General features: G+C 41.8%; 1 protein-coding gene across 5 annotated transcripts in view; it reads left to right on the forward strand.

The window, feature by feature from the left end:
- CFAP47 (cilia and flagella associated protein 47) overlaps positions 1 to 25,718 on the forward strand; it is a 663,944-nt gene that overhangs the window by 269,076 nt on the left and 369,150 nt on the right. For all 5 annotated transcript variants that reach the window (XM_075590256.1, XM_075590258.1, XM_075590257.1 and 2 more), the window contains 2 exons: positions 6,115 to 6,227; positions 17,440 to 17,590. In XM_075590256.1, the coding sequence (XP_075446371.1) occupies positions 6,115 to 6,227; positions 17,440 to 17,590 (264 nt within the window). The remainder of the gene's footprint in view (positions 1 to 6,114; positions 6,228 to 17,439; positions 17,591 to 25,718) is intronic.

The following is a 25,718-nucleotide window of genomic DNA, read 5'->3' on the forward strand; positions in this document are numbered from 1 at the left end:
CCAGGTAGGAGGAAACCTGAGCAAATATACCATATAAACCTACTCAAGCCCTGGAAAGATAGAGAAGTCTTGTTAACCCTAGTACCCCCAGGTCCGTCAGAGAATCAAGAAACTGACCCAGAGGTTAGCATAGCTGAAACCCTGTCTGTTCATCAGAAACGAGAGGTTCAGAATTTAGTGAGAAGAAACAAAGAAATCTTCTCTATACGGCCAGGTCGAACTAGCGTAATTGAACATGACCTAGTCTCTGAACCGGGGGTCCGAGTTAACCTTAAACCGTACCGAATCCCAGAGGCCAAAAGAAAGGCTATAAGTTTAGAGGTTAAAAAAATGCTAAAACTAGGTGTAATTGAGGAATCCCAAAGTGGGTGGAACAGCCCTATAGTCTTAGTCCCAAAGCCAGATGGTACAACAAGGTTTTGTAATGACTACCGGAAACTAAACGCGGTGTCAAAATTTGATACTTATCCTATGCCCAGGGTAGATGAACTTGTAGAGAGACTGGGCAAAGCCCGATATCTCAAAACCCTAGACCTAACAAAAGGGTACTGGCAGGTTCCCCTCACAGAAAGGGCAAAAGAAAAGACAGCCTTCTCAACCCCAGACGGCCTCTTTCAGTATAAGGTGTTGCCTTTTGGCTTACATGGAGCTCCCGCCACATTCCAAAGAATGATGGATAAAATTTTAAAACCACATGCTCGGTATGCTGCCGCCTACCTGGATGATGTGGTAATCCATAGTGAAGATTGGCAATCCCACCTTCCAAAGGTCCAAGTTGTGCTTGACGCAGTCCGGTCTGCTGGACTAACTGCTAACCCCGCTAAATGCACTATTGGTCTGGAGGAGGCCAAGTATCTGGGATATTCTATTGGCAGAGGTTTACTCAAACCCCAAACACTCAAAGTGGAGGCGATACAAAATTGGCCAAGGCCAGTTACAAAAAAACAAGTAAGGACCTTTTTGGGGTTAATTGGGTACTATAGAAGGTTTATTCCCAATTTTGCAACTAAGGCAACCCCACTAACTGACCTCACAAAAGCAAGAGGACCGCTAATGGTAAAGTGGTCCCCCGAAACCGAACAGGCCTTTAGAAGCCTGAAAGAAGCTCTCTGTGCCCAACCAGTGTTGGTCACACCTGACTTCTCCAAAGAGTTCGTAGTCCAAACCGACGCATCTGAGGTAGGGCTGGGGGCGGTACTCTCCCAGGAGTCTCAAGGTGAGGAGCACCCCATCCTTTATTTAAGTAGGAAACTAAATCCCCAGGAGAAAAATTACTCCATAGTAGAGAAAGAGTGTCTCGCAATAAAGTGGGCTGTAGAGACGCTCAAATACTATCTGTTGGGGAGAAAATTCCGGTTGGTCACAGATCATGCACCCCTTACCTGGATGTGTCAAAACAGGGAAAAGAATGCTAGAGTGACCAGGTGGTTCCTAAGCCTACAACCCTTTAAATTTTCTGTGGAACACAGGTCAGGGCACAAACATGGCAATGCTGACGGGTTGTCAAGGATGCACTCCCTAATATCCATGGTCGCTCATCCCTCGAGGTCTGAGCTGGGGGGGAGGATATGTGACAGAAACCAGGGGATGGTAATAAATTCCGTATATAGGGCTCCCAGGATACTAGACAGTTTCTATCCTGTTTGGCCTGGGAGTGCAGCCTTATAATACATACACTCCATCCCACAGTTTGGCAAGCGCTGGAACTGAGGGATGAGAGATCCAGACCAGAGTTTGTCTGCTGCCTGATTTCTGTCACCTGTCATGCTAATTAGGAATCAGGTATGAAAGACTGATTTCCTGTTTGCTCTGGTCTCTCCACAAGAGCCAGGAGGCTGGAAGGCTGCTGAACTACAGAGGGGAGAAGCCTCTTCCCCAAACAGGTTCAATCTTTCTGTTCATTTGTGTAAGACTGCAAAAGTACCTTGTTTTGTTGTTGGGAGTGGAAAAGCCACTTCCAACCCTGAGTCAGGGATATCTAAGTTAAGTTATCGCTCAGGTGAGCAGCTTTTGTTTTGATCTGTTTTCTGTTGTATGCACTGTGGCAGTCTCAGTGCCTGGGACTGAATAAACCAGGCATAGCCTGTTTAAAGGAACAGTACGTGACGCCTCATCATTTAACCTACCCTAAAAGACCGTGTTCTAAACAGTCCCGGACAAACGACGGAGCCCCGGAGTAAGCCGTTTGTCACAATATATATATATATATATATATATATATATATATATATATATATATATATATATATATATATATCTATATCTATAGATATATCTATATCTATATATATAAAATTGAATTTTGTCAGATTGTTACTAGATGTGGTGAATCTGATTGGTCTGTGAGTCCGCGACTCTCATTGGCCAACAGGTACGCTGACATCACAGACACACCTACTCCACTGTGACACACACACACACACACATACTGCCACAGACTCTCACCCCATCACACTCTCCATACCTCACCCACAGCTCACCTACCCGCTGGCTCCCCCACACCATCACCCCCCCTCACCCACAGCTCACCTCCCCGCTGGCTCCCCCCCACCATCACCTCTCCTCACCCACAGCTCACCATCCCGCTGGCTCCCCCCACCATCACCCCCCTCACCCACAGCTCACCTCCCCGCTGTCTCCCTCCCACCATCACCCCCCCTCAACCACAGCTCACCTCCCCGCTGGCTCCCTCCCACCATCACCCCCCCTCACCCACAGCTCCCCTCCCCGCCATCACCCCCCCTCACCTCCCTGCTACCTTCTCCCTCGGTGCACCTTTCCCTCTATGCTACCGGCTCACAATATTAAAATGGCGCTCCGCACTACTCCATCCTGTCGTCACCCTTACCGCACAATTTCAACTATGCACCCCTCTTGGCGGCGATCGGAAGAGGATGCTCTGCCCCTCCCCCATGGCCATCTCCCGGAGGGAAGGGCATGTCCTGTGCGGCCGCCACTGCCCTGCTCCCCCCTGTTGAAGGGGGAAGGCGCGCCAAGGGGGAAGGTAAGCTGCGGCTGAGGGGGGGTGAGCCGCCACAATATTAAAATGGCGCTCCGCACTACTCCACCCTGTCGTCACCCTTACCGCACAATTTAAACTGTGCACCCCAATGGGCGCCGATCGGAAGAGGCTGCTCTGCCCCTCCTCCTGTGGCCATCTCCCGGAGGGAAGGGCATGTTCCGCGTGGCCGCCACTGCCCTGCTCCCCCCTGTTGAAGTGGGAAGGTGCACCGAGGGGGAAGGTAATTGGAGGGGGGGGGGTGGAAGTCGAATGGGAGGGTGGTGTGGTTTTAAAATGGGGTGGTGGTATAAAATGTGTGTTTCCATTTTTGGTGGCTGCTAAAAGACTAAAAGGCAGGTCAGGTCAACGTCAGAGAAGGCTATATTTTTTATAGGGTATGAGGGGTGCACAGTTTAATTCGTGTGGTAAGGGTGACTCCTGTCCACTGCCCCCCCCTCCTGTCCACCGTCCTCCCCCCTCCTGTCCACCGTCCTCCCCCCTCCTATCCCCCCCTCCTGTCCACTGCCCCCCCTGTCCACTGCCCCCCTGTCCACTGTCCCCCCCTATCCACGCTCTCCCCCCCTGTCCACTGTCCCTCCCCCTCCTGTCCTCTCCACTGCCCCCCTCCTGTCCTGTCCACTGCCCCCCCCCTCCAGTCCACTGTCCCCCCCCCTCCAGACCGCTGTCCCCCCCTCCTGTCCACTGCCCCTGCCCCCCCTGTCCACTGTCCCCACCTTCCTCTGGGGGGGGGGCGGAGAAAGAGTGGGAGCACAGAAATAGGGGGAGAGGAGGGAGCGGGAAATTTAACTCACGGGCAACGCCGGGTCTCTCAGCTAGTATATATATATGGATGTGGATATGTAAAATAGGAATGGGAAATTAATCCAGTCTTCTTTAAAAAGTGGAATAGTGAATTTGTGATTAAAAAAAGGTTGTGTACCCTCACATTTTCACCATTGATAATCTGGCATTAATGGGAACATATATAATATAAAATATATTTAATGTCACAGATTACAAAGTACAGTCGCTTTTACTCGCAAGTGGCTTCTCCCCGGTTTTTTTTTAAACCCGGCGGAGCGCGGCTTATTTTTTTTAGTTTTCCCGTGCCGCAGGCGCTTTCAATGATAAGCGCCATTAGCGCTTATCTGTTGAAGCGGCCGCCGCGTGGGAAACTGCGTGCAAATAAAAAAAAAGCCCCGCATTTATCCCGCCAAGCTTTAGAATAAGCTTGGCCGGGACAGTACATACATCTGTGCAAAAGCAAATAAACATCTTATAGACATTTGACTTACTCTTTGCTGGCACATTTGTTGGCTCAGGTTTGTGCATTCGTTTTGAATTTGTAACCCCATAAATAAGCAGTTTATAGCAAAATAGATACACCACATACTTTGGATCCAGGACCTTCTCCCAGTTAAGCCCAGGCCAATGTGCCTTTGCCCACGCTGAGGCGTGCGGAGGCTGTGGGAAAGCGAGTGCTTTCACTGGCCTCGGTCGATGAGCCGTGGGGGGCATTCCTAGGGGAGTCACGGAGCTGATTCGCCCTCATTGGGCGATAACTCAGTTTCAACTGCTTTCTTGCGCAACGCGCGCCCCCTCCTGCCTCCGCCCGCACAGTCTATGGGCACGATCACTGCCTTAAGGCAGTCTGATCGTGCCCTGTGCGGATGCCTCCGCGCGGTCTCCCACTCCATGGACTCCCGCCTTTGCTAAAATCTCACACTGATGTGACATTGATCCCAGATAACACAACATATATCAGTATAACTCAGAATATCAGAGCTTTCATAGGATTCAATGGCATTGCTGACACAGCAGAACACAACATATCACATCTTATTGCACCAGAGAGAATAATGAAGCCTGCTACAATCTGTCCTTCCGTCCGTCTATGTAAATACACGCATGTATGTTGCATGATTGAAATCCCTTGAAAACTCTCAGTACAATAGTTTAACAGAGAAAGAATATTACATGTTAATGTTTCAGTATTTGCAGGTGTAAGCAGAAAACACATTTTTGAGTGCCTATTAATAATTTAATGGTCATTTCTGCTCAGGACAAACGAAAGGGTGCATCACAGTGTTCTTCAAAACACATTTGTTATTACTTGTGTATTGCGTATTCATTAATTCTGCCCAGCAAATTACTTTATATAATGAAAGTAGTATGTACAGCTGGAAAAATATCTTCTAGCAATGCTTTATGTATTAGCCCATTGGTGGGCCATAGCTAACTTCACATGTTGCCCCAATCGCTGCCCTCTCCCCTGGGTGGCCTTGCATCAGGTAGGCCCTGACAACCTGCTCTCCCTCTCTTCCCAATGCAGAGGCAGTAGGGACTTTGCTCCCCCCTCTCCCCACATCACTCTTTCCCTCCTAACATTTCTCACTCTTCCCCTGTTCCCTCCCACCCTCCCTTCATTTGTTCTACTTCAGAGACTGTTAAGAGTAATGTGCAACCCCTTTGAGGACTGAATTATATCATGTTGCCCACCACTGTATCAGCCACTTCATATCCAGAGCACCCAGCAACAAATAGCATTGTAATATACTGTATGTATCTGTTTATCCTTTTTCTTATGTTCTGGTAAATCACATTGGTTCTGTAGAACTGTAAGTTTTTGCACATTGTGATACCTTTTTTAATTGTCTGAAAATTAATTTATTCATAGATATAGTTATAAATGAAATTTCATGCCCCCAAATTCTCTTTTTTTAATGCGTATTGTAGCAGCACTAGAATGAATGAGAAATTGAAAGCTCGTGTACAACTATATTTAACTCCCATGTTTGTCTATTCAAGGTAGAATACCTAGCACGTATTTCCTGTGTTGCAGCCAAAATTACTTTACAGTATTATTAGGAGAATAATAGCAACAAAACCTGGAGACAGTACTACTTTTAAAAACAAGCTTTCAGCATTAGTGGCTGATACAGATTTTGATTAACAATTTAATATTCTCCCCTTAACTCAAATAGCTTTTACCACATGCTGCCAAGATTGACTACCATGTTTCTTTAGTGCTAATGTTCAATCACAATGTGTCAGTACCTATACAGAACTGCTGATCAATAGCGTGACCTTTTTGTTTTTATGTTGCTGAATAGGTGCGTCTGAAAAATCCAAGCAGCAAACCGCTAGTGTACAATGCTACAATTGTAGGTCGAGAGTCAGCCGATTTCTCATTGCCTAATGGGAGCACAATAACAATTGTCCCAAAGTAAGTAACCTTTCTACTTGTCTTTATTGGAAGTGACAGTCTACTCTAAGCAATATGTGTTCAAAATATAATCACATTACATATGTTTTTGAAGTTATATAGGAATTTTGTGTTACTAGAGAAATACATGTTTATCTTTGAAGCATCATTTCTATGCAATCAGTACATGCCATCAATTACATTTGATTTGATTTTTTTTAAAATATACATATTAATGTATTTCTGTCTTTATATAAAATAAACTCATTTATGCTTGGTCATTTTCTCCCCAGCCGTTTGTTACCTATGACAAATTGTGTAAAATTAGCAGTCTGTAATAATAAAAACGAGCTGCATTAGATTCTACTAACATTTCAAATTGGAATCAGATAATGAAGGCGTGAAATGGGGAAGTGTTCATGGTAGGTGTGTTTATGGGTGCCAGGTGATTTAATGAGAGAGAAAAAACCCCTGCATGTCCTGACATCTGTCTGAAGCAGATTGTGTGGAGTTTGCTCTGTTGTTGAAATGAATGAATGATTTGCCTGCTGACCTTGAACCATGAATGCACGTAACAGCAACTAAACCTGGTTAGGGTCTTTGGCGCTCAATCTTATTTTAAAATAGTCATATAAAATCAAAGACAGTGGGTGAAAATATGGAAATTAAAGAGTTATTGATCCATTATTAGTTGTTCATTTACTTTCAGCCCCACATCAGCAAACAATAATGTTATGTTGACATGGTTGTTGGTAATTCCTTTTGTATCAAAACAAAAGTTAATTTAAAATAACAGCTTGAGTTTTTGACAAGTTAATACCTTTTTTGTTTTTCCTTTTTTTTTCATTTTAACGCCTTGCTGAGCACCTTTTATTTTTGGAAGGAAACACTTTAATATTTAACTGTCATTATAGAATGTTATTACTAATTTGGCTGAAGAAATTGTGGCGAAAATTATTTGAAATGCTTGCAATGCATGCAGAAGTGGTGGACCGCACAGCCCTTTATTATAGTTAAATGCTTTTTGATGTGCAGTATTTCCATTTGGTTTGTTTCCAGCAGGAGGGTTACAAAACAATTCAAATTGGTTCCAGTCTGCCATTAGATTTTGCATTACAGGAACACTGCTGCTGGTTTGACCATTGTACTCTAATTGATCTCCCTCCTTCTCACTCAACATTCTGATTGATGAGAAGATGCAGAGCCATATGTAATGTGTAATAACAAATGCCATGAGCTTATCTCCTGAGTGCCTATACAGTACATAAAATATCAAATGGATATCAAGCACATACTGTAAATGGCAATATTTACTAAGCAGTGCTACCCCATAACACTTTTCTAGCATAGTTTACAAAATATAGCCCTTTATCGGCATGAAAGGTGTCTTATGGAGTAGCACCGCTTAGTAAATATCACCCTTTATGGCCCATTGATTTGAATTGACCCGTATGGTGTCATCTAGCACAAAAGGTGTCCTATAGAATAGCACTTCTCAGTAAATGTAGTCCCAAGTGTTTAGTGCATTGGCAGCAGAACAGCATCTTGCAGAATATATGATATTAATACAGTTTGTCCCCTTGAATTAAGGGATACATACCTGTCACCGCTTTACCACAACACTACTGTGATAAACATAATAATAATACTAATAATTGTTAATACTTGTATAGCGCTGCTAGTTTTATGTAGCGCTTTACAGAGGCATTTTGCAGACACAGTCCCTGCCCTGTGGAGCTTACAATCTATGTTTTTGATGCCTGAGTCACAAGGAACAGACACCAGGAATTGAACCCTTGCTTCACAATCTGTGCCAGAGTCAGTGTCTTTACTCACTGTCAATTAACATCAGTTAGTTTAGCTACAACATACAGTTGTAGTTAAACTGTCTCCAGTGGAGTGGCCACACACAATCATGCAACCACAGTGATCGCGGCACCAGAGGATAACTGCTGCAGAGGGTCCCATTCGGAAGTATTGACCCAATGTAGCGCAACCATGGTAGACAAGGTTCTGATGCTTTATACTTTTTTGACCACACCAATTGAGATACTAGGTTTGGCTACATTTGTACTGTCAAATTTTACAGGTACTATAAGTGAATGCATAAAGAATGTCTGGCGTCGGGTAGATCCTCAAAAGTGCACTAAATAAGGGGACATAATGTTATTTTACCTAATTAGGTGTAGCAGGGTGGTTCCATTCACCTCTGTGAAGAAATGATGCAGCTCCTCGGACTATTATGCGGAGATGCGGCGGCCATTTTTGTATACCCAAAGAGACTATAGGACTCCTATGTGGAGGAGCGGTGGCCATCTTTGTTTTGAAAATAAGAAGGACAGGATATCCTCTGGGAAATAGCATATCCTGTTTGACTGGGGACCGCAAGGTCAGAGCTGCCTGAGACTAAGCAGGGGAAGTTTGTGTCCTGGGAGCCAGTTGCCACCTGGGAATAGGCTAGAAACACCCCATAGGCCCGAGCTAGACCCTGAGCCACCCTAGCTGAGTATTGTAGGGACAGCCATACTTCAGGGACTTGCTTGTTAGCCTGAGCACCAGCGCAGCGATGGAGCAGGACAAGCTACCAGGGAGGATTCCCCATGCCTGGAGATACTACCGCATGGCGGCCAGAAGTAAGGAAAGAGGGGATTGTGTTGGAGGCCCTGCATCATGGGATCACGGATGCTTTTTATCCCCTTAGAGGAATTCCGTGGTGTACACGAGTACCCAGGAAGGTACCAACGTGCACCACCAATACACAAGGGAGGGTAGCGCGGCCCTCACACTCACAATGGGTAACTCTGGATGGGCATCTGGCTGTATTAGGTGCCCAACGGATATAGTGCCAGAACGGGGATTGTGTGTTATTGTTATGGTTTATGTTATTATGTGTTTGAATTACCCTGCTGGTAAAAGTTATTCTGGTTATGCTATTGTGTACGTATTTATTTACTAAGTATATGTTCCCGTGAGGAGCCACCCCGTCTACACTGGGATCCTCACGGGTGGGGGCACTGCACCCAAAACACCCCAAGCTCCCACTCAGCGGAGGCTCTGGCCCCTGTGAACCTACAGGTAGCACCAGAACACTAATTGCCTGCTATTTCCATTAGGGGTAGGGGTGTTACATAGGTAACATACCTTATTTTCCTCTTTATTAACATATATCCTCAAGGCTAATGATATGCAAAAGTAAGATCTGTTAGAAAAACGGCCAATGTAACATTAATAATATTAATTTGTTGCTGTTTTTCAGCCATTTATATGTTTCTCCATATATCTGTTAGTATTACGCATGTAAGAAAAGGGTTAATTCGTACACTCAGGCCATTTATATGGGTACCACTTAAGACCTTCCCTTTGCCCTTGTAGGCTATTTAACACAATGCTCCTCAGGGTTTTCAAGTAAGGGCAGCTTTCAGCAGGCGCTAAATATGGTTTCCTTATTAGCATAAGATAATAAGGAAAGTTACTTTCCTCGGGTCATACTGAGCTAGCACTGGGATACAAGCTGGGTTTACCCATTTCATTCACCAACACAAAATATTTCTATTTTGTCTGCTAAGTTAATATAATTGCCTACTCCTTTTTATTCTCTTAATTTTTGGTGTAAGATCGTTATCAGTCATATATTCTGATTGTGGGGCTGAAGAACATGGTCACACACTTTTGTACTTAAACCGGCATATATTACATCTAAAAGTTGAAACATACATTTTGAGTGAAAAGGCCCATGTGGACCATAACGTGCCTTACATCTTAAAATGAAAAGAAAGTTGGACAAGAGCAACCAGATTTTAGTATGAAACCAATTTAAAAGTAATAATAGCAAACAATTTTTACTTACATATAAGAATATGACAATCGGTAGCTCCAATATTTTTAATTTTTCATATTGACAATTTTAAATGTTGTGAACGTGTAATATGTTGAAATTTACTGTATAGACTAAAATATGTTTTTTTTTTGTTTAGTTTTACCTATATAATTTAGGCCACTAGCACATATTTAGACTTGCAGTTGAGAAATTGATTAACCTTTAAAAAATTTACCAGACTGATGGTCTATATTTTTACATATCACACATTTATTATATTTAAATTTTCCAATAGGTTTTGCATGTTACCAATGGATTTCCCCTTATTTTGGGGCCTCTTTTAATAGACTAGGAATTCATGTTCTTCAACATATTGCACTTCTCAAAGAGGCAATCCATGCATTTTTTAAATATAGATAATTGAAGAAGTCGGTCTCCGGAGCTGAGCCCATTAATTTCAGCTCCGGGGACCCCCTGCTTCCAGAGATACTTACATCCATAGTGGGTGCCGGTAGACATTCCAGGCTTCCTATTAGCCCATGTTACCAGGGGGATTTAAACTGCAGATCGATACCAGCACCCCCTTCTGATGTAAATATCTCTGGAAGCAATGGGTCCTCGGAACTTAAATTAATGAGGTTCAGCTCCGAAGCCCCCTGCTTTAACCCAGAAGAAGAAAAAAAGAAAAACGGCTTGGACATAACACTACCCAAAATACAATTTTCTTTTATAATTTGCCAATGTTACTTTAATCCTTTTTGAATCTTAAAATGCACAGGATTAAACTGTGTGATAAAGAGAGGATTATCACTTTTTCTTACCAGCATTCTTTTTTTTTTTTTTTTTTTTTTATAGGTACTGTAGTAATATGGAGAATAGAGCAAAAGTTGCATTTAACAAGTGTAGTACGTTGAAGAACCTTAAGTCTTAGTCTACTGAAAAGGCCCTGAAAGAAGGAAAAATCAGTTGGTTACCTCGTAAATCTATTTGAAATTTTAAGTGTAGTAAATGTGTGATATGTTGAAATATACTGTATGGAATGTATACTGTATGTTTTTTTTATCGCGGTGTGGTCAAATTATATACAGTAGGTTAATCAATTTATCAACTGCAAGTCTAAATATATCTTAATATATAAAATCGAATGGTTAGTGAGGTTAGTGCTATCTGCGGTGAATCTGATTGGTCCGTGACTCTCATTGGCCAAGAGGTACGCCCCACTGTGACATCACCTCCTTCACTCTCACACACTTGCAGTCACAACACACGCCCAGAACCTCTGAGGACTCCTTGGTAAGTTGACATATCACACTGTCACCCCCCACACTCACACACAACCCTGTACACACAGTCACCCCCTCACACTCACACACTCAGTGTCACACTCAACACTGTACACACACTCAACCCTTTACACACACACACACACACACACACACACACACACACACACACACACACACACACACACACACACACACACACACACACACACACACACACACACAGTCACCCCTGTGTACACACACATTCACACTCACCCCTGTCAAACAACAACCTGTACACACACACACACACACTGTCAGCCCTGTGGATACACACACACTGTCAGGCCTGTGTACACACGCACACACACACTCTCACCCCTGTGTACACACACACACATCTTACACATTCCACACATTCACACTCACCCATTACCTTTATTGTCCCTGTGCACATCATCTCTTTTCATCCCGCTCTCTGGCCACATGCCCGTCTAAACCGCTCATATATGCCCGCCGCCGCGCACATTACACCGCCCGCACGCGTCCATTACCTTTATTGTCCCTGTGCACACGCGCGCACATTACACCCCCTCCGCTCACCTCTCCCGGCGCTCCCTTCATCTCCATCCGCGGCGGGGGAACAGGCAGCGGACCCCCTTCCTCCCTCGCAGCGCCTCATCTCCATCCCCGGCGGGGGAACAGGCAGCGGACCCCCTTCCTCCCTCGCGGCGCCTAAGATGGCGGCGCAACCGGAAGGACACCCTTCTTCCCTCGTGGCGCCGAGTGAGAAGATGGCGGCGGCCGGAAGTAGAGGTAGGTGTCGCGTGTGTGTCGCTCTAGGTGACGTGTGTGTGTGTGTGTGTGTGTCACTGTGTGTCTGTGTGACAGTGTGTCTGTGTGACAGTGTGTCTGTGTGACACTGTGTGTGTGTGTGACACTGTGTGTGTGACACTGTGTGTGTGTGTGTGTGTGTGTGTGTGTGTGTGTGTGTGTGTGTGTGTGTGTGTGTGTGTGTGTGTGTGTGTGTGTGTGTGAGTGACACTGTGTGTGTGTGTGTGTGACACTGTGTGTGTGTGTGTGTGACACTGTGTGTGACACTGTGTGTGTGTGTGTGTGTGTGTGTGTGTGTGTGTGTGTGTGTGTGTGTGTGTGTGTGTGTGTGTGTGTGTGTGACACTGTGTGTGTGTGTGTGTGTGTGTGTCACACTGTGTGTGTGTGTCGCCCCCCCTGCCTTTTATGCCCCCCCCGCCTTTCACATCCCCCCCCCTGCCTTTCACGCCCCCCCCCCCTGCCTTTCACGCCCCCCCCTGCCTTTCTCGCCCCCCCCTGCCTTTCACTCCCCCCCCCTGCCTTTCACTCCCCCCCCCTGCCTTTCACACCCCCCCTCACGGCCTCCGGGCAACGCCGGGTATATCAGCTAGTAGTCTATCAATAAAAATGTTATTGTGGCCTAAATTATATAGGTAAGACTAAACGTGAATTAGGTACTAAAATAATAGAATGTTAACAATATCCAAAATTCTAAAACACATTTACAGGAGAGAGAAAAAAAGACATAATTTACCTGAACATTTCTTATTGCACCATGACTGTGATTTGAAACATTTTATGGGTTTAGAACAGGTTAATCTTGGAAGGAGAGGTAGTGATAGAGACAAAAGATTATTATAAAGAGAACAGTTTGGGATTTATAATCTACTGGTTTTACCCAATAGATATACACTATATTCTCCCATTTTTATAACTTTGTATTGTATAAATAATGTGGTGCTAATTGTTAAATAAAGATAGAAGTAATGTAAGGATGAAATAAGAGCTTTATATGAAAATATTCCCTGCCCTGTTATGTCTATTTACAAGTTTTTATCAATATATTCATATTTAATGTAGCCATGCCATCTGTGGCTACTAGTCTTCTTCCCTCCTGGCTGTAAGCCCTGGTACAATCAGGTTGCCAGTAGTTAATAGGGTTTTTCCCCCTCCTTGGTACTGCACTTGAGTGACAGCGGGAGACGGTAACATCAGGCTTGGGCATGACCAATCATGAGACAGACCTGGTGCCCTCCTCTTGGCCGTACTTAAGGGCAGGTACCGCCCAAATTTAGCAGTGCCTTTTCCCACTTGAGGAAGGCAGGTCACACAGAGAGGCTGATTGAGTGTGGAACATACCTCTGCCTCTGCTAGGGAGGCAGGGAAGAGCTAGGACAGCTGTGGGTGCCCTTGGCCTGTAGTGACGGTCCAGGGACCATCCTTCAGTGGTAGCTGAGAGACTGCATCGGGCAGAAGCCTGCCTTGTTACTGTGCTGTACAGAAGAGATAATAAATCGTTCCTGTTATACCTCCTGCCTGGTGCGTGACCTTACTGGGGGGAGAGGTAATAGTTCTACCGTGGGAGATCACCTTCAGTTTCTGGAGCCTACGGCAGATGGAGGCGCCACACTGATAAAGAGATATGTGGTGTATGATCCCCAGAAGCCCAGTCCTGTGTCCCCACTACCATCGGCGGATAACTCGGCCTTCTTGCTACCAGCAGGAATCATGCACCACACGACCAGTAATGGCCACATCTCCCACCAGGTGGGGGAAACACTGTTACATTAATATTTTAGATTAACAGAATTTAGTAATTATAGTCACTAGTATAAATGTAATTGCATTGTTAAGAGTCTTCTATTAATTAAAATATATTTTTTATATTTATTATACATGTAATATTATTACTTAGTTTAATATACATTACCCTTCAGTATGTAATTAATATATAGATTTGATGATTTCATATTTTTTTAGCATTCATTTTTGTTTATTATTATTAGTACTATTTAATTATTTGGGCACTATAATATGTCCTTTTGTATTACATGTAGCTTTATATGTATTCTTGATGTATGTATTATTGGTGGTTTTGACCTGTTAATTAGAAGGGGTATATAGTGAAGTGAAGAGGGGCACTATGCCCTGACATAGCTATGACTAGTGAAACAAGTAGGTTTAATTTGTGTGTTTATCACTGCCGGGTTATCAAAAATGTCACAATGCTAGCTGACTATGCCCTTTCCCATTCCTGCAGAAGCATGGAAGTGCTATGAAATACAAAGCGTGAATGTGCTCTTCTATGCGTTGATTGTGTTGAGTAGAGCAAAAAAGTGCACCATAATTCATTCTGGTGGTTAACCAGACCCACAGTTAACCACCAGAGAATTCTGACCTATTGTGATTGAGGACAAGAGAAGTACAAATCGATTGATCCAAACATTGGCCCATCTTTATGGCTCAGTTCCTCCTTGTGTACCCAAGATCCCCCCCTATCCCCCATAGTCTGCATTATTCTTACATGTATTTGTGATACAAAAGCCTATAACTCTGGCATTAGATGATGTTATGTTAAATACATTATGATTACTTTTAGCTGACACAACTTCGTATTTTGAGACACCCTGAAGAGTGAGTATTGTACTTTTGGTAAAGATGAATTATTTGGATACATATAATCTTTTGTATTGCCTTTCTCATTGCTTCAGCCAAAGTGTGACAAAGCACCAAACCCCTCTCTTCCCCCCCCCCTTATTTTATCCACACTGTTTTACCAGGGTAGGAAGCAGAAAATCCCCTGAACTGTAATGCACTATTTTCTGCTCAGGGGCCCCCCTGTTTCCTGAGATACTTACCTCTAAAGTTAGCAGATTCCTGTTCCCTCCAAGTCATTAGGAATCCCACTGTCTTCTGATGCTGCTTCCGTCCTATTGGCCCACATGATGTGGGGGATTTATATACCAGGAAGTACTGGTGCTACTTTTACCAGTTGTCATCTCTGGAACAATGGGTCCCCACAGCTGAAATGAATGTATTTCAGTTCTGGGTGCCGACTGGTTCCTTTCCTTCTAAAAAAAAAAAAAAAAAAGTAGTAAGCCAGGGGGTTATACTGTACAGATGCGTTAAATGATATTTAACAACTTTAGCAGGGGCAATGCAGTGCTGTACTGTGTAATTTAATATGTTGCTGCTCTCCTTGGCTTTAAACGGGTTAAAAAAGTAACGAGAAAATGTTCTAATCCTTTGCCCTTCTTCGAAATACAGATTTTGAATGTTGACAGTTTAGGCAGCATTTAATACGGATAATAGCACTAAGTTTGACAAGAAGAATAGCTTCCCTGCTTCACAGATTAACAATCAAAACAAATGTCACCTCTTTTGCCAGAACTAACTTAGGCGTCAGATTTTGGTGGGAGAGGATGATAAAAAAAATCCATTTGCACTTTTTAGTGATCCTTTATAACATTCCAAGGATGTAAAGCAAGAATGCATATTGCAACGTTTCTTCATGTAAAGGTCGAAAACTTGAAACATTTTCTATGACTTGCTTCAGCCGCTTTGAATGTTTATCTCTCATGGGGCTAAGCTCATCATTGAAATACTGCTGAGACTGTACTGTAACTGGCTTTTTCTAGCTGAAGTCACGGCTATATTTTACCAACTGCTGCAATTCATGAAAGAGTATGCAGAATATTTTTTTCATGAGTTCACCCTTAAAGAACTACCAATCCCTCCTAAATACAACACTTTTTTAAATTACAGAATTCAAATGAAGGGTAGGGAGGGGGCGTACATGAGATACTCACCCATGTAGTAACTGGTGTAGAGTGGACACACTAGGCAGTTATTCATTATTTTGTTGGCGTGACTCTTGTTGCTTAACCTGTGGACTGTATGACTTATTTACACACATCCTGGAGTTTAACTCCGTGGGACTGACTCCATCATCACTATATGGCAGCTGAGTATCATTTTCTCTGCTATTTGGAGTCATTATCTCCTATGGAACCCTTACTCTAGGTTTTTTCATATGTGCAAACAGCACTGGCTTTTTGTGATTCTACAGCCATGTGTCTTACTTGCTTTTGTGCAGCCACCACAGGCATTGTATGCATCTTTTTTTGATTTTGATATTTTGTATTGCTGTTCAGGGTTTGAGTCTTTGTTTCATTTTGTCTCCCCTGTGCCTCCCCCTTGGTTTAAGTTATTATTTTTCTTATGTACATCATTTTTGTATATAGGTTTATTTATGCCATACCTTTTTTTATGCCCTTAGCTTAGTTATCTACCTTTTTAGCTTAGGTCTTTACCATGGTTTTTTTTTAAATATTCAGCTTTCTTTGTGTCGCTTTATATAGTTATCAGGCTCATTGTGCAGACACATTTTTTGCTTTTGATTTATTTTTCAGCATTATTGATTTTTGTAAATTTTAGTCAGTCACAGTCTTTTTGTATTTTTTGCTGCCCTTAGTGTGTATCTGTTTTTAAATGTTAATGTTCTTTTTGCTCGCTATTAAAATCTATTCATTTTCTATTTTGACTTTAGTTTCCTGGTCTTTTGGTATTATGTCATCAGTTATTTTGTGGTATATTTAGAGTGCTGCTGTTGAGGATAGTCTTTGTCTTTTGTGTGTTCAATATATATATTGAAGACACAAAACCCGACGTTTTGTGAGAAAGGTCCCACTGGGGGACCGAAACGTCGTTTTTTGTGTCTATCAAATATAGAAAATTTATGATTTACTTACCTGCGTGCTGTCCCTTGATGTCGTGTTGCAACCGGTATCGTATGGTCTGTTATTGCTTTATGGGATAAGCAACAAAACTTATTTACTTGCAAATGGTGTTGCATTGCATATCACATTTCCACAGTGACAGGAAGATCTTAAGGAAAACAGTAACGTACCATGACAGTCCGATAAAAAAAAATATCTCTAGAATTTACTACCGTATATTCTTTCTAAAATGTTCAAAGAAAATTCAGTGTCTAAAGTTTGTGACCTATAAAACTTTATTTTTTCTGCTCCCTTGTGCTTTATTATTCAATCACACATCAGGTACAACAATAAACCTTTTAATGAATCCTATTATACCTACAGTAATTGTGTTGAATTATGGCAAATTATGAGTCCACATAATGCTGAATTACATCAAGTATCTGTGCTATGATTTGCGGTTTAATAAGAATACTAATTATACCTACTGTATGTCCTATTGATACAAAGGTAGCTTTCTGCATCCAAGATAGTTGACTACAATATTAGAGTGTAAGCTCTTGGCCAAAATATGTGTTTACACAAATAAAAGACCCAATCATTTATTTATATTTTAATAGGAGCCAAATCAGTTTAAGTCTGGAATTTAAGAGCCGTTTCTTGCGTCCTGCTGAAGCAACCCTGTTGCTGGTTTCTAGACCTGCAAATGGAGTTAGTGGAACAACAATGGCCTTTTCTCTTCAATCTCAAGTCACAAGCGTGGTACCTACTGTAAGTAAAATTTGGATGTAATTTTTTAAACATTAAAAATGAATTTATATCGTTTACAGGTTCGCAGACATCTACTGAATGTAAAATAACTTCTATAAGCTACTTCCTTTTGTAACCACTTAGTCTTCTTGCTTCATTGACAGTCTTAAAAGTTATGTTAATTAACACTATAGATAAAGGTAGAGGCACTCCTGATAACACACTGTTTGCCCATATGCACTGACTATGTAGTATTCCCATGTTTATGAACTTGTAGTTATGGATATCTATATATTTATTTATTGTTGCCAAGGATGTCTGCACATCCCCCTGTGATGGGCAGAATGGCCTGTCACTCACCCAGAGACAGCCAGTGAGTTTTCACATCCTTCCCCCTTTGTCATAGGCTGATAGGCCTGTCACTCACCCAGGAACAGCCAATTAGACTGCACATCCTGTTGTAATGAGACTGCACATTGGCTGTGTAACATCTAAAGTGCCAAAAATGAAGTGTCTGTGGAGTTAAAATTGGAGATGAAAATACAATAACTGGAATTTGCACTTCATTATCAACCCTGCAACTATGAGAACGTGACTTTCAAAATGCTCTGACAATTTTTTTCACATCTCAAGACTAACTTTTTAAGCTGCTGTTTAACTTTCAGGAGAGTAGTAGTCAGATGAGAGACAGATGAGATGAGTAGGAGAGGAGAAAGTGTAGTATGCATAGAGAGGAGCAGACACAGTAAGGCAGGGAGTGCAAAGAGAGGGGAGGAGAGGGTGCAAAGAGGAGCAGAGCATGATGTAAGAGGGAGGGGGAGAGGAGACAGAGAGAGAGAGACAACAAGTAGAGGAGGAGACCAAGAGAGAGACAGCAAGTAGAGGAAGAAACATAGCAAGGAGGAGGAGAGAATGGAGAGCAGCGTGTACATCAGGTAGGAGGGACTGTAAAGAGATGGGAGGATAGATAGCAAGGTCAGTAGTATAACGTTACTGACTGCAGGACAGGATACGGACCCACAGGACAGAGGTAGGGGGTAATACACTGACCTTGGCCTGGCATCAGAGGCCTAGGATGCAGGGGAAGTCAGGTACAGTTCCGGGGTCGAGGCAGACGGCAGCCAAGGGGTAGTCAGGTCATGTTCCGAGGTCGAGGCAAGCGGCAGACAAGGGGTAGTCAGATTCAGTTCCAAGTTTGCAGCAGGCAGAGCTCAGACAGTACAAGTACTTGTATGTATGAGCAAAGTTGGATAGCAGCTGCCTGCTACTTAAAGGCTAGAGGCAGCTGCTGGCAATGAGGTGCAAAATGAGGCTTAGTTCCTGACAGGGACATAAGGGCAGGATGAACCAGGAAGTAAGATGGCCGTGGCAGCTTCAGAAAGATGGCACTTCCTGTCAACAGTCATCCTAGATATTCAGGCAGATCCCTTATAAGTAGGTGGAGGAAGCAGAGAGACAGCAAGCAGAGGAGGAGACAAATGAGATAAGTAGGAGAGGAGGTAGTGTCATTTGCATAGAGGGGATTAAATACATTAAGGCAGGGAGTGCAAAGAGAGGGGAGGAGATTGTGCAAAGAGGAGCAGGGCATGATGGAGGAGAGAGTAAGATGGGGAAGAGCAGACAAGAGACAACAAGGCATTAGAGGGTGGGGTGGGGTGAGTAATGTTAATAGCCTTTCAGATCTCCTATATCAGCGTATGTTACTCTGGGCACAGCTAATATTTTTAATTACATCCGCATTTCAATCCTCCCTTGGGAACGTTGTCAAGACTACACAAACTAATTGCCAATCCCCTGAAATATTCAGTATAAACTGTATGCCAGAATATCTAACTATTTTAATTAGTTGATTATCACCCCAAAGCTAAATAAGCAAAGTATTTTCATGGTATATAAGGAAACAGTACTTCATTGTGTGATAGGGTTTATAAGGGCTAAGTGAATTAAACTTACTAGCTGAGGAAAAAAAAGCGTAGTTATCACTAGTATCCCACTAGGTCTACTAATACAAGCTTATACAGTATATTAAAAGGGGACACTAACCAAAGCTGCCATCTCATCCTGTTTATTGTCTTTTACTAGATTTTAAATGACGTGTTCTCCACACTTTTTTATGATTTATAATAGCCTTGTATCTCTTAAAACTGCTGTACATTACTGAATTCACACTAAGCCTGCTGGCTACTGTCTCTTCTAAATAATTTCCCATCAAGCTTTTGCACGTCTTGTTTTATTATCAAATGTCAGTAACTTTTAAGGTTTGTGCTATTTTTTCATGCTATTTTTTGCTAGCGATTCTTTTTTGGTATAAAGAGGGGCATGGAATGTGCTTGAAACCTTCACTCTATCCTTGTCATCAATAACTTCCTTGCCCATTTTGCATATATATTTAATCATCATTCTCATTTTGTAATAGTTATAATTGAAAAGTGATGCCTCTGTCCTTTCTGACTTGAACAATCTGAATACCAAGCTTTTCTTAGCAATATCCCCCCCCTAACTATGTATGTCAAGTTCCCTCTGTCATGATAAGGCCAGAAAATATTTAGTATTTTAATAGTTTGGCAGACCAGAGGTTAAATTGAGTTGCAAGTTTTATATTAAAAATATGAAAATTGTTGTGGAGGTCGAGACCTGGCCTGGTTTTCTATGTTTGTCTAGGAGTATGGTTATCTGAGGCCAGAGTCCGGTTTAGGAAACTCTTTTCTGACAGTAGAAATAAACAAGAAACATTTTAATATAACTTTAAATAGATTCCAGAAACGGTCCTGGAAATGTCAGAGGATATGGCCAGGAAGACATTCAACTGATTGTCTAAATGTACTAAATACAAGCTTTTATGGGTCTGACAACGATTCATGAGAATTACAAATATATCTTTGCAACATCTGCGATCAGACAAATTAAAAGATGCTAAACAATCCATGATTGTGAGGAGGCAAAGGACAGATATCAATTTGTCACTCAAACTTATTGTAGCAATAATCACACAAAGTTTGCTATCCACTTGTGTATTTGATGGCATTATTCTAAGTATTATAGAAATAATGTAATGAGCATGTTTTTATAGTCAGACACCTTTTTAAATTTAAAAGGAAAACTGTTCTTTTTCTCTCCAGCCATAAAGGTGTTACTGCAGATTAATGAGGTGGTGGTGGGGGTAGAGGGTATATAGACACGTCCAGAAGGTGGTCTTATGCTGGGCTCAATGCAGAAAGATTTTGTGATAAAACCCATGCAATTAGAATATGAATTTAGATTTTCAACCACGATAGTGTCAATGCCATGATACGTGAAATAACATATTTTTCAATCAAGACCCTTTGAGAGAATCCAAATATATGTCGATGCATGCTAAGGACTTCTGATTATTTTATCCTTTTATTTTATGAACTGTCTGCATATATTGTACTGTATGTTTTTTTAATCTTTTTTTCTGTAACCTAAGCTACAGTGGCGGCCAGCTTAAATGTAATGCGGCTGCCTCCGCGGGTAATTTAAAAGCCTGTTCAGACGCAGGCTTTTTTTTTTTTTATGGCGCCGCAGGCACTTCCCATTGTTCAGCGCATTAGCGCTGAATCAAGAAACGGGCCGCGCGCGGCCACAAGATGCAGCTGGCGCGCGGCCAAGTTCGGCGGCTGGAAAAAAAAGCCCCGAACAATTGCGGGTAATTGTTAGATTAAAGGTGGCCGCAGCAGTACTGTACTATTTTTGCATATTATATCTAGAATTGAATAAGTATTGTCTTTGGGCTTTAATTGAACTCTGCACGCTTTGAAGAGTAATTTCATTTTTCTGACACATTTTGCTACAATAGATTTTTGTGTGTTAATGACATATTTTGCTTCGTAAATGGGGACATACTGTACTACCCTAGCGATTAGATCTTTTTTGTATCCTTGCTGGTGGCTGGTTCACCCCTGTAGGGTGAAAAGTGGGTCAGCTAGGTAGCTGTGTGTATTAACCCTTGTCACATATACAAGTCACGTACTCACAGATGTGCCGATCGTGACACCCTCATTTGGTAATGCTCCTTCTTACTTTGTTTTGACCAGTATTTCCTCCCTTCTAGTTTTAGAGCAACCAAAAACCTGTTAACTTTAGCTGCACGGTTAATTTCACTAGTCAATGTCTGGGCAGTGGAAATTGTCTTAAATTAACCTCACCTTAATTTTTGTGATATCCAGAAAGTTTTTGCAAAAGTTCACAGTGCTCAGGAAGGCGCAAACACAGTGAATTTCATAAATTGCATCAGAGGTTTGTGAACATGCCAGCATACAGTATATCGGGTCATGTGACCTAAATTTAGGGTCGTGTAACTGTGTAATTTATGGTCATGTCACCTGCAAATTGACTTTTAATGCTAGATTTGTTTGTGAAGTTCTTGTAGATTTCGCGGTTTTATTTGCTAAGGCAAATTTGACCTGATTTGCAAACTTTAAGCAAAAAATGTGCACATATCTAATAATAATCTCATTTTGTTTGCATGTATTACTGTTGTAGCGTTGCTTCCACCCCCCCCCCCCCCCTCTGGGAGATTGACTGGCTACCAGGTGTGGGTTGGTGCATTGTACCTGTTTGGCTGCAGGAGATCTGAGGGTCCACGATGTTGTGGGGATAGCAGGACAGGCTTTTAAATTACTCATGCTTCATTCCTCTCTTGGTGCAAGCGCCTCCATCCACTGCAGGCTCCAGCGTTGCTGGAGACAGTCCCCACAGTGGAACTCATCAAGCATACCCCTACTCAATAGACTGTAGACTTAGGCAGGAGTATATAAAACAAGGCCTTCTTTATTGTAGCCACTACAGAGCTTCATGCAGCGAATACATTTAGTAATTCTCAGCCCCAAGCTTCTGGATGTACCAATGCCAGCTATCAGGATTGAGGTCTTCTGATTCTCTTCAGCCCCCTAATGGGCTGATGCACGTCTCTATCCCAAGAGGGAGAGACTCATAACTGACTATAATTTGTCATGCTTCCTCCCTAGCACATAGGGTGAGGGCACAAGGTATTTACCCAGATTGGCTGCACACAGACCAAGTTCCACATCCACCCCAATCACTCAGGGAGGCTGCCTGGGGTGGGGAAAACATAGAACTATGGCTGGCAATGCTTGTACTTACAAAGACTGATATGTCAGGCAGGGCAGACAGGTAGCCAAGACTGGCAGGGCTACATTGTCATTACTAGTTCTTAATATGTTGGCCTTTCTACTCAATCAATTATCCATTCAACCCACTACACTCCCAAAAAGTATGTATTTCTCCCTCCCCTTCCTTCTGGCTTTATGAATTATGAGCTACAATCATGCACTTACTCGCTGGATAACCTAAAACCGTTCTGTAAAGGGGAAAACAATGCTATTTATGAAATGATTAGTGATGTCTAAACTAAATTTACTTCAAGTACTCTTAATCTAATGTATTTATATTTAGGCTTTGCTTTGTTTGCATTCCTTCTATTTTAACGCTCCACTTAATCCACTTGCACTATAGCCAAATAGGTCTGGTTTAAACAGTTGCTGCAAGCTTTAATTAGTATCCAATACAAACGGATTCAAGTTTTTTTCAGAATCTTCTGAAAAGTAAATTAGGTTTAATTTACTGTATGGAGCACGCCAATGTGGCATGTGTTATAACAACACGGTTATGCTTCATTCACCCTTCTAAAGTCTCTTATAAAAAGTCAGAATGTCAGAGAGGAGATGATATGCAGTTGTATTTTTGGATGTCGAGGCAGTCATGGAGTTAAAAGGGACAAAGGCTATGTCTACAGAATGAGTCAGATTGCAAAATGGAATTTTATATATAAAAATCAGAGTAGTACAAGAGGTAGTTAGGTAGGAAACAAATGGAGTTGTGAGGAAATAGAGGAGAACGATGGGGCAATACGAGTCCATGCTAATTTAGAGGAAGTTGGAGTCCTTATTTTTTACCCAAACTTTATTATGTGAACGCATGACCTTAAAGGGATCCATGTCAAAGTGGATCAGAAGCAAAATGTGATGCACTGAGTGCTCTTTGCATGTCATACAGTACATGTGGAAGCAATGTAGGCTTTGTGATTATGGGGTGAGGCAGGTTTGGGGACGTGTCTGAGACATGAATGTGCTCATAATTGTTCTTTATCATTGCTGTACGCTGTAAGGTGGAGGGGTTTTGTCACTTTTTTTTTTACTCACTATAACTTGTTTGTGTACAGTACCTGTATGTAACCATGATTCACAATGCAGGGCCAGTAACCACCTCCACAGTGATGAGACCGAAAGGTCAAAACAGCTGTCTGTGAGTAGAATTGTTGGCCGTGCACCTCTTAAACCCAAACTCTCCTTTTTAAACTGGAATGAAACTGCAGAAATAAGCTTTATTGTATCCATGTTAAAGAGGATAAAAACTAAAAATCAAACATTAGAGAACTAAGAGAAGACCTCTAAAGAGAGATCACAATTGTGGAGCACACCAGGGGACATAAAACTTGACTTTTATTAACATACAGTAGGTTAAAAACCCAAAGTGAGCTGAAAGACGAAAATAAGGTAATTCATTATAAAACTGATCCCTAGCTATTTATTAATAATGCAGGAACATGGTAGGAGAGACATAGGTGTAAATAATTCCCAATGTAGAGAGTAATCCCTCTGATACGGGGGAGAGAGTCAGAATGGTAGTAATTTAAAAGTGGATCCCCAAATAGTTACTGTAGGCTCAAAGCAATTCAGTATAGCTCAATTGTATATGCCTTAAGTAAGGGGAGATGAGCAGTCACAGAAATATATAGACATATACAGTAGTATGCAGATGCTCTATAATAAAGGCACTTGGAAGCTAAAGTGTCCTGTGCCTATATGGACATTTACCAATGTATATAGGTGTTATAATATACAGTAGTAAACCAGTACGAACTCATTACTCAAATAGCAGGCTAGGAACATAACAGCGTACTGGTATCTTCCTGCATTGACCTTTACTGAATGGCAAACTCTATCCTCCTCTCCATCACTTACTGATTGACGTCTAAACATCATTATGCCCTACCCATATCACTCTCTAACGGAGCTTCACCAGGGGGGAGCAAGCCAAGGTCTTACGACTTACTGACTTACTGTAAATAAGTGTAGTATCTCCATGACAACCTAGTGCAGGAGAAAAGTAACCCCTTGAGTGCTGGATCATGTCATTAAAAGCATACTGTATTAAGGTGGTGATCTCATCTATTCTCTCAGATGCTCCTTTTATTAAATATGATAGGTCTCTGTTAATTTTTGTGGATAAGAAGTAAAATGCGCCAAAAAATTGAACTTGCACTCACCTATGTTGATAATTATTATTATTATATTTGGTGCTCAGGTCCAGTACCCCCACCACCAGGTACAATAAATATACAAAAAAAATGTTGATCAAACGTCACTCAAAATCAATGATAAAATAAAAACTTGCTAACTCGATGAGTAATTACAGAAAAGGTAAATGTATATAAAAACTTATAGTCAAGCATCATAAAGAGTATACAGTAAAAGCCTTACACGCCTTATGTATTTTCTGTGTCCAGTGGCTGGTCTACAAGTATCCTGACTACTGCTCTACTGGGTTTAGAAATAACAAACAAGTAAAATACTTTTTTGATCCCACATCTTTTGAATATAGATCTCGAAAGATTGGATTTAGTATTTGGTATGGTGTTACTATGTAAAATAATATATTATAATCTTTTATATTGTTTTTGTACGTACAGTATTTGCTTTTTCTCTCTGATTTTTATTTTGTGATTAATCCTCTGCTCTGAAGATTTTTGTTCTCTGTGTAGAATGACTCTTCTTCTGTTCACTTTGTTTTTAATTATGGGGAATTTTCTACTGCCTTGATTTAGTATATATATATATATGTTTAAATAATATGTATGGAGTAGCCCAATGTTTCCCTATATGAGAATATGGGTCACCATTTAGAAGGCATAGAGGGGATTATACTAATTGGAGACAGAGTAGGGAATATATAACCCCTGCGTTTAGTTAAACCTGAGGTAAGGGTAAGAAAGGCCCGAAACACTAGCGTGATGATTATGTACCTCTTACATTTTATTTGCTATAATACTCTTTTTGTATTTTTTTGTACTACTCTTTACAATGCTCGATTCAAAGATTATATTATA

The sequence above is a fragment of the Ascaphus truei genome, chromosome 3, assembly GCF_040206685.1.
Source record: "Ascaphus truei isolate aAscTru1 chromosome 3, aAscTru1.hap1, whole genome shotgun sequence".
NCBI classification, from domain to species: Eukaryota; Metazoa; Chordata; class Amphibia; order Anura; family Ascaphidae; genus Ascaphus; species Ascaphus truei.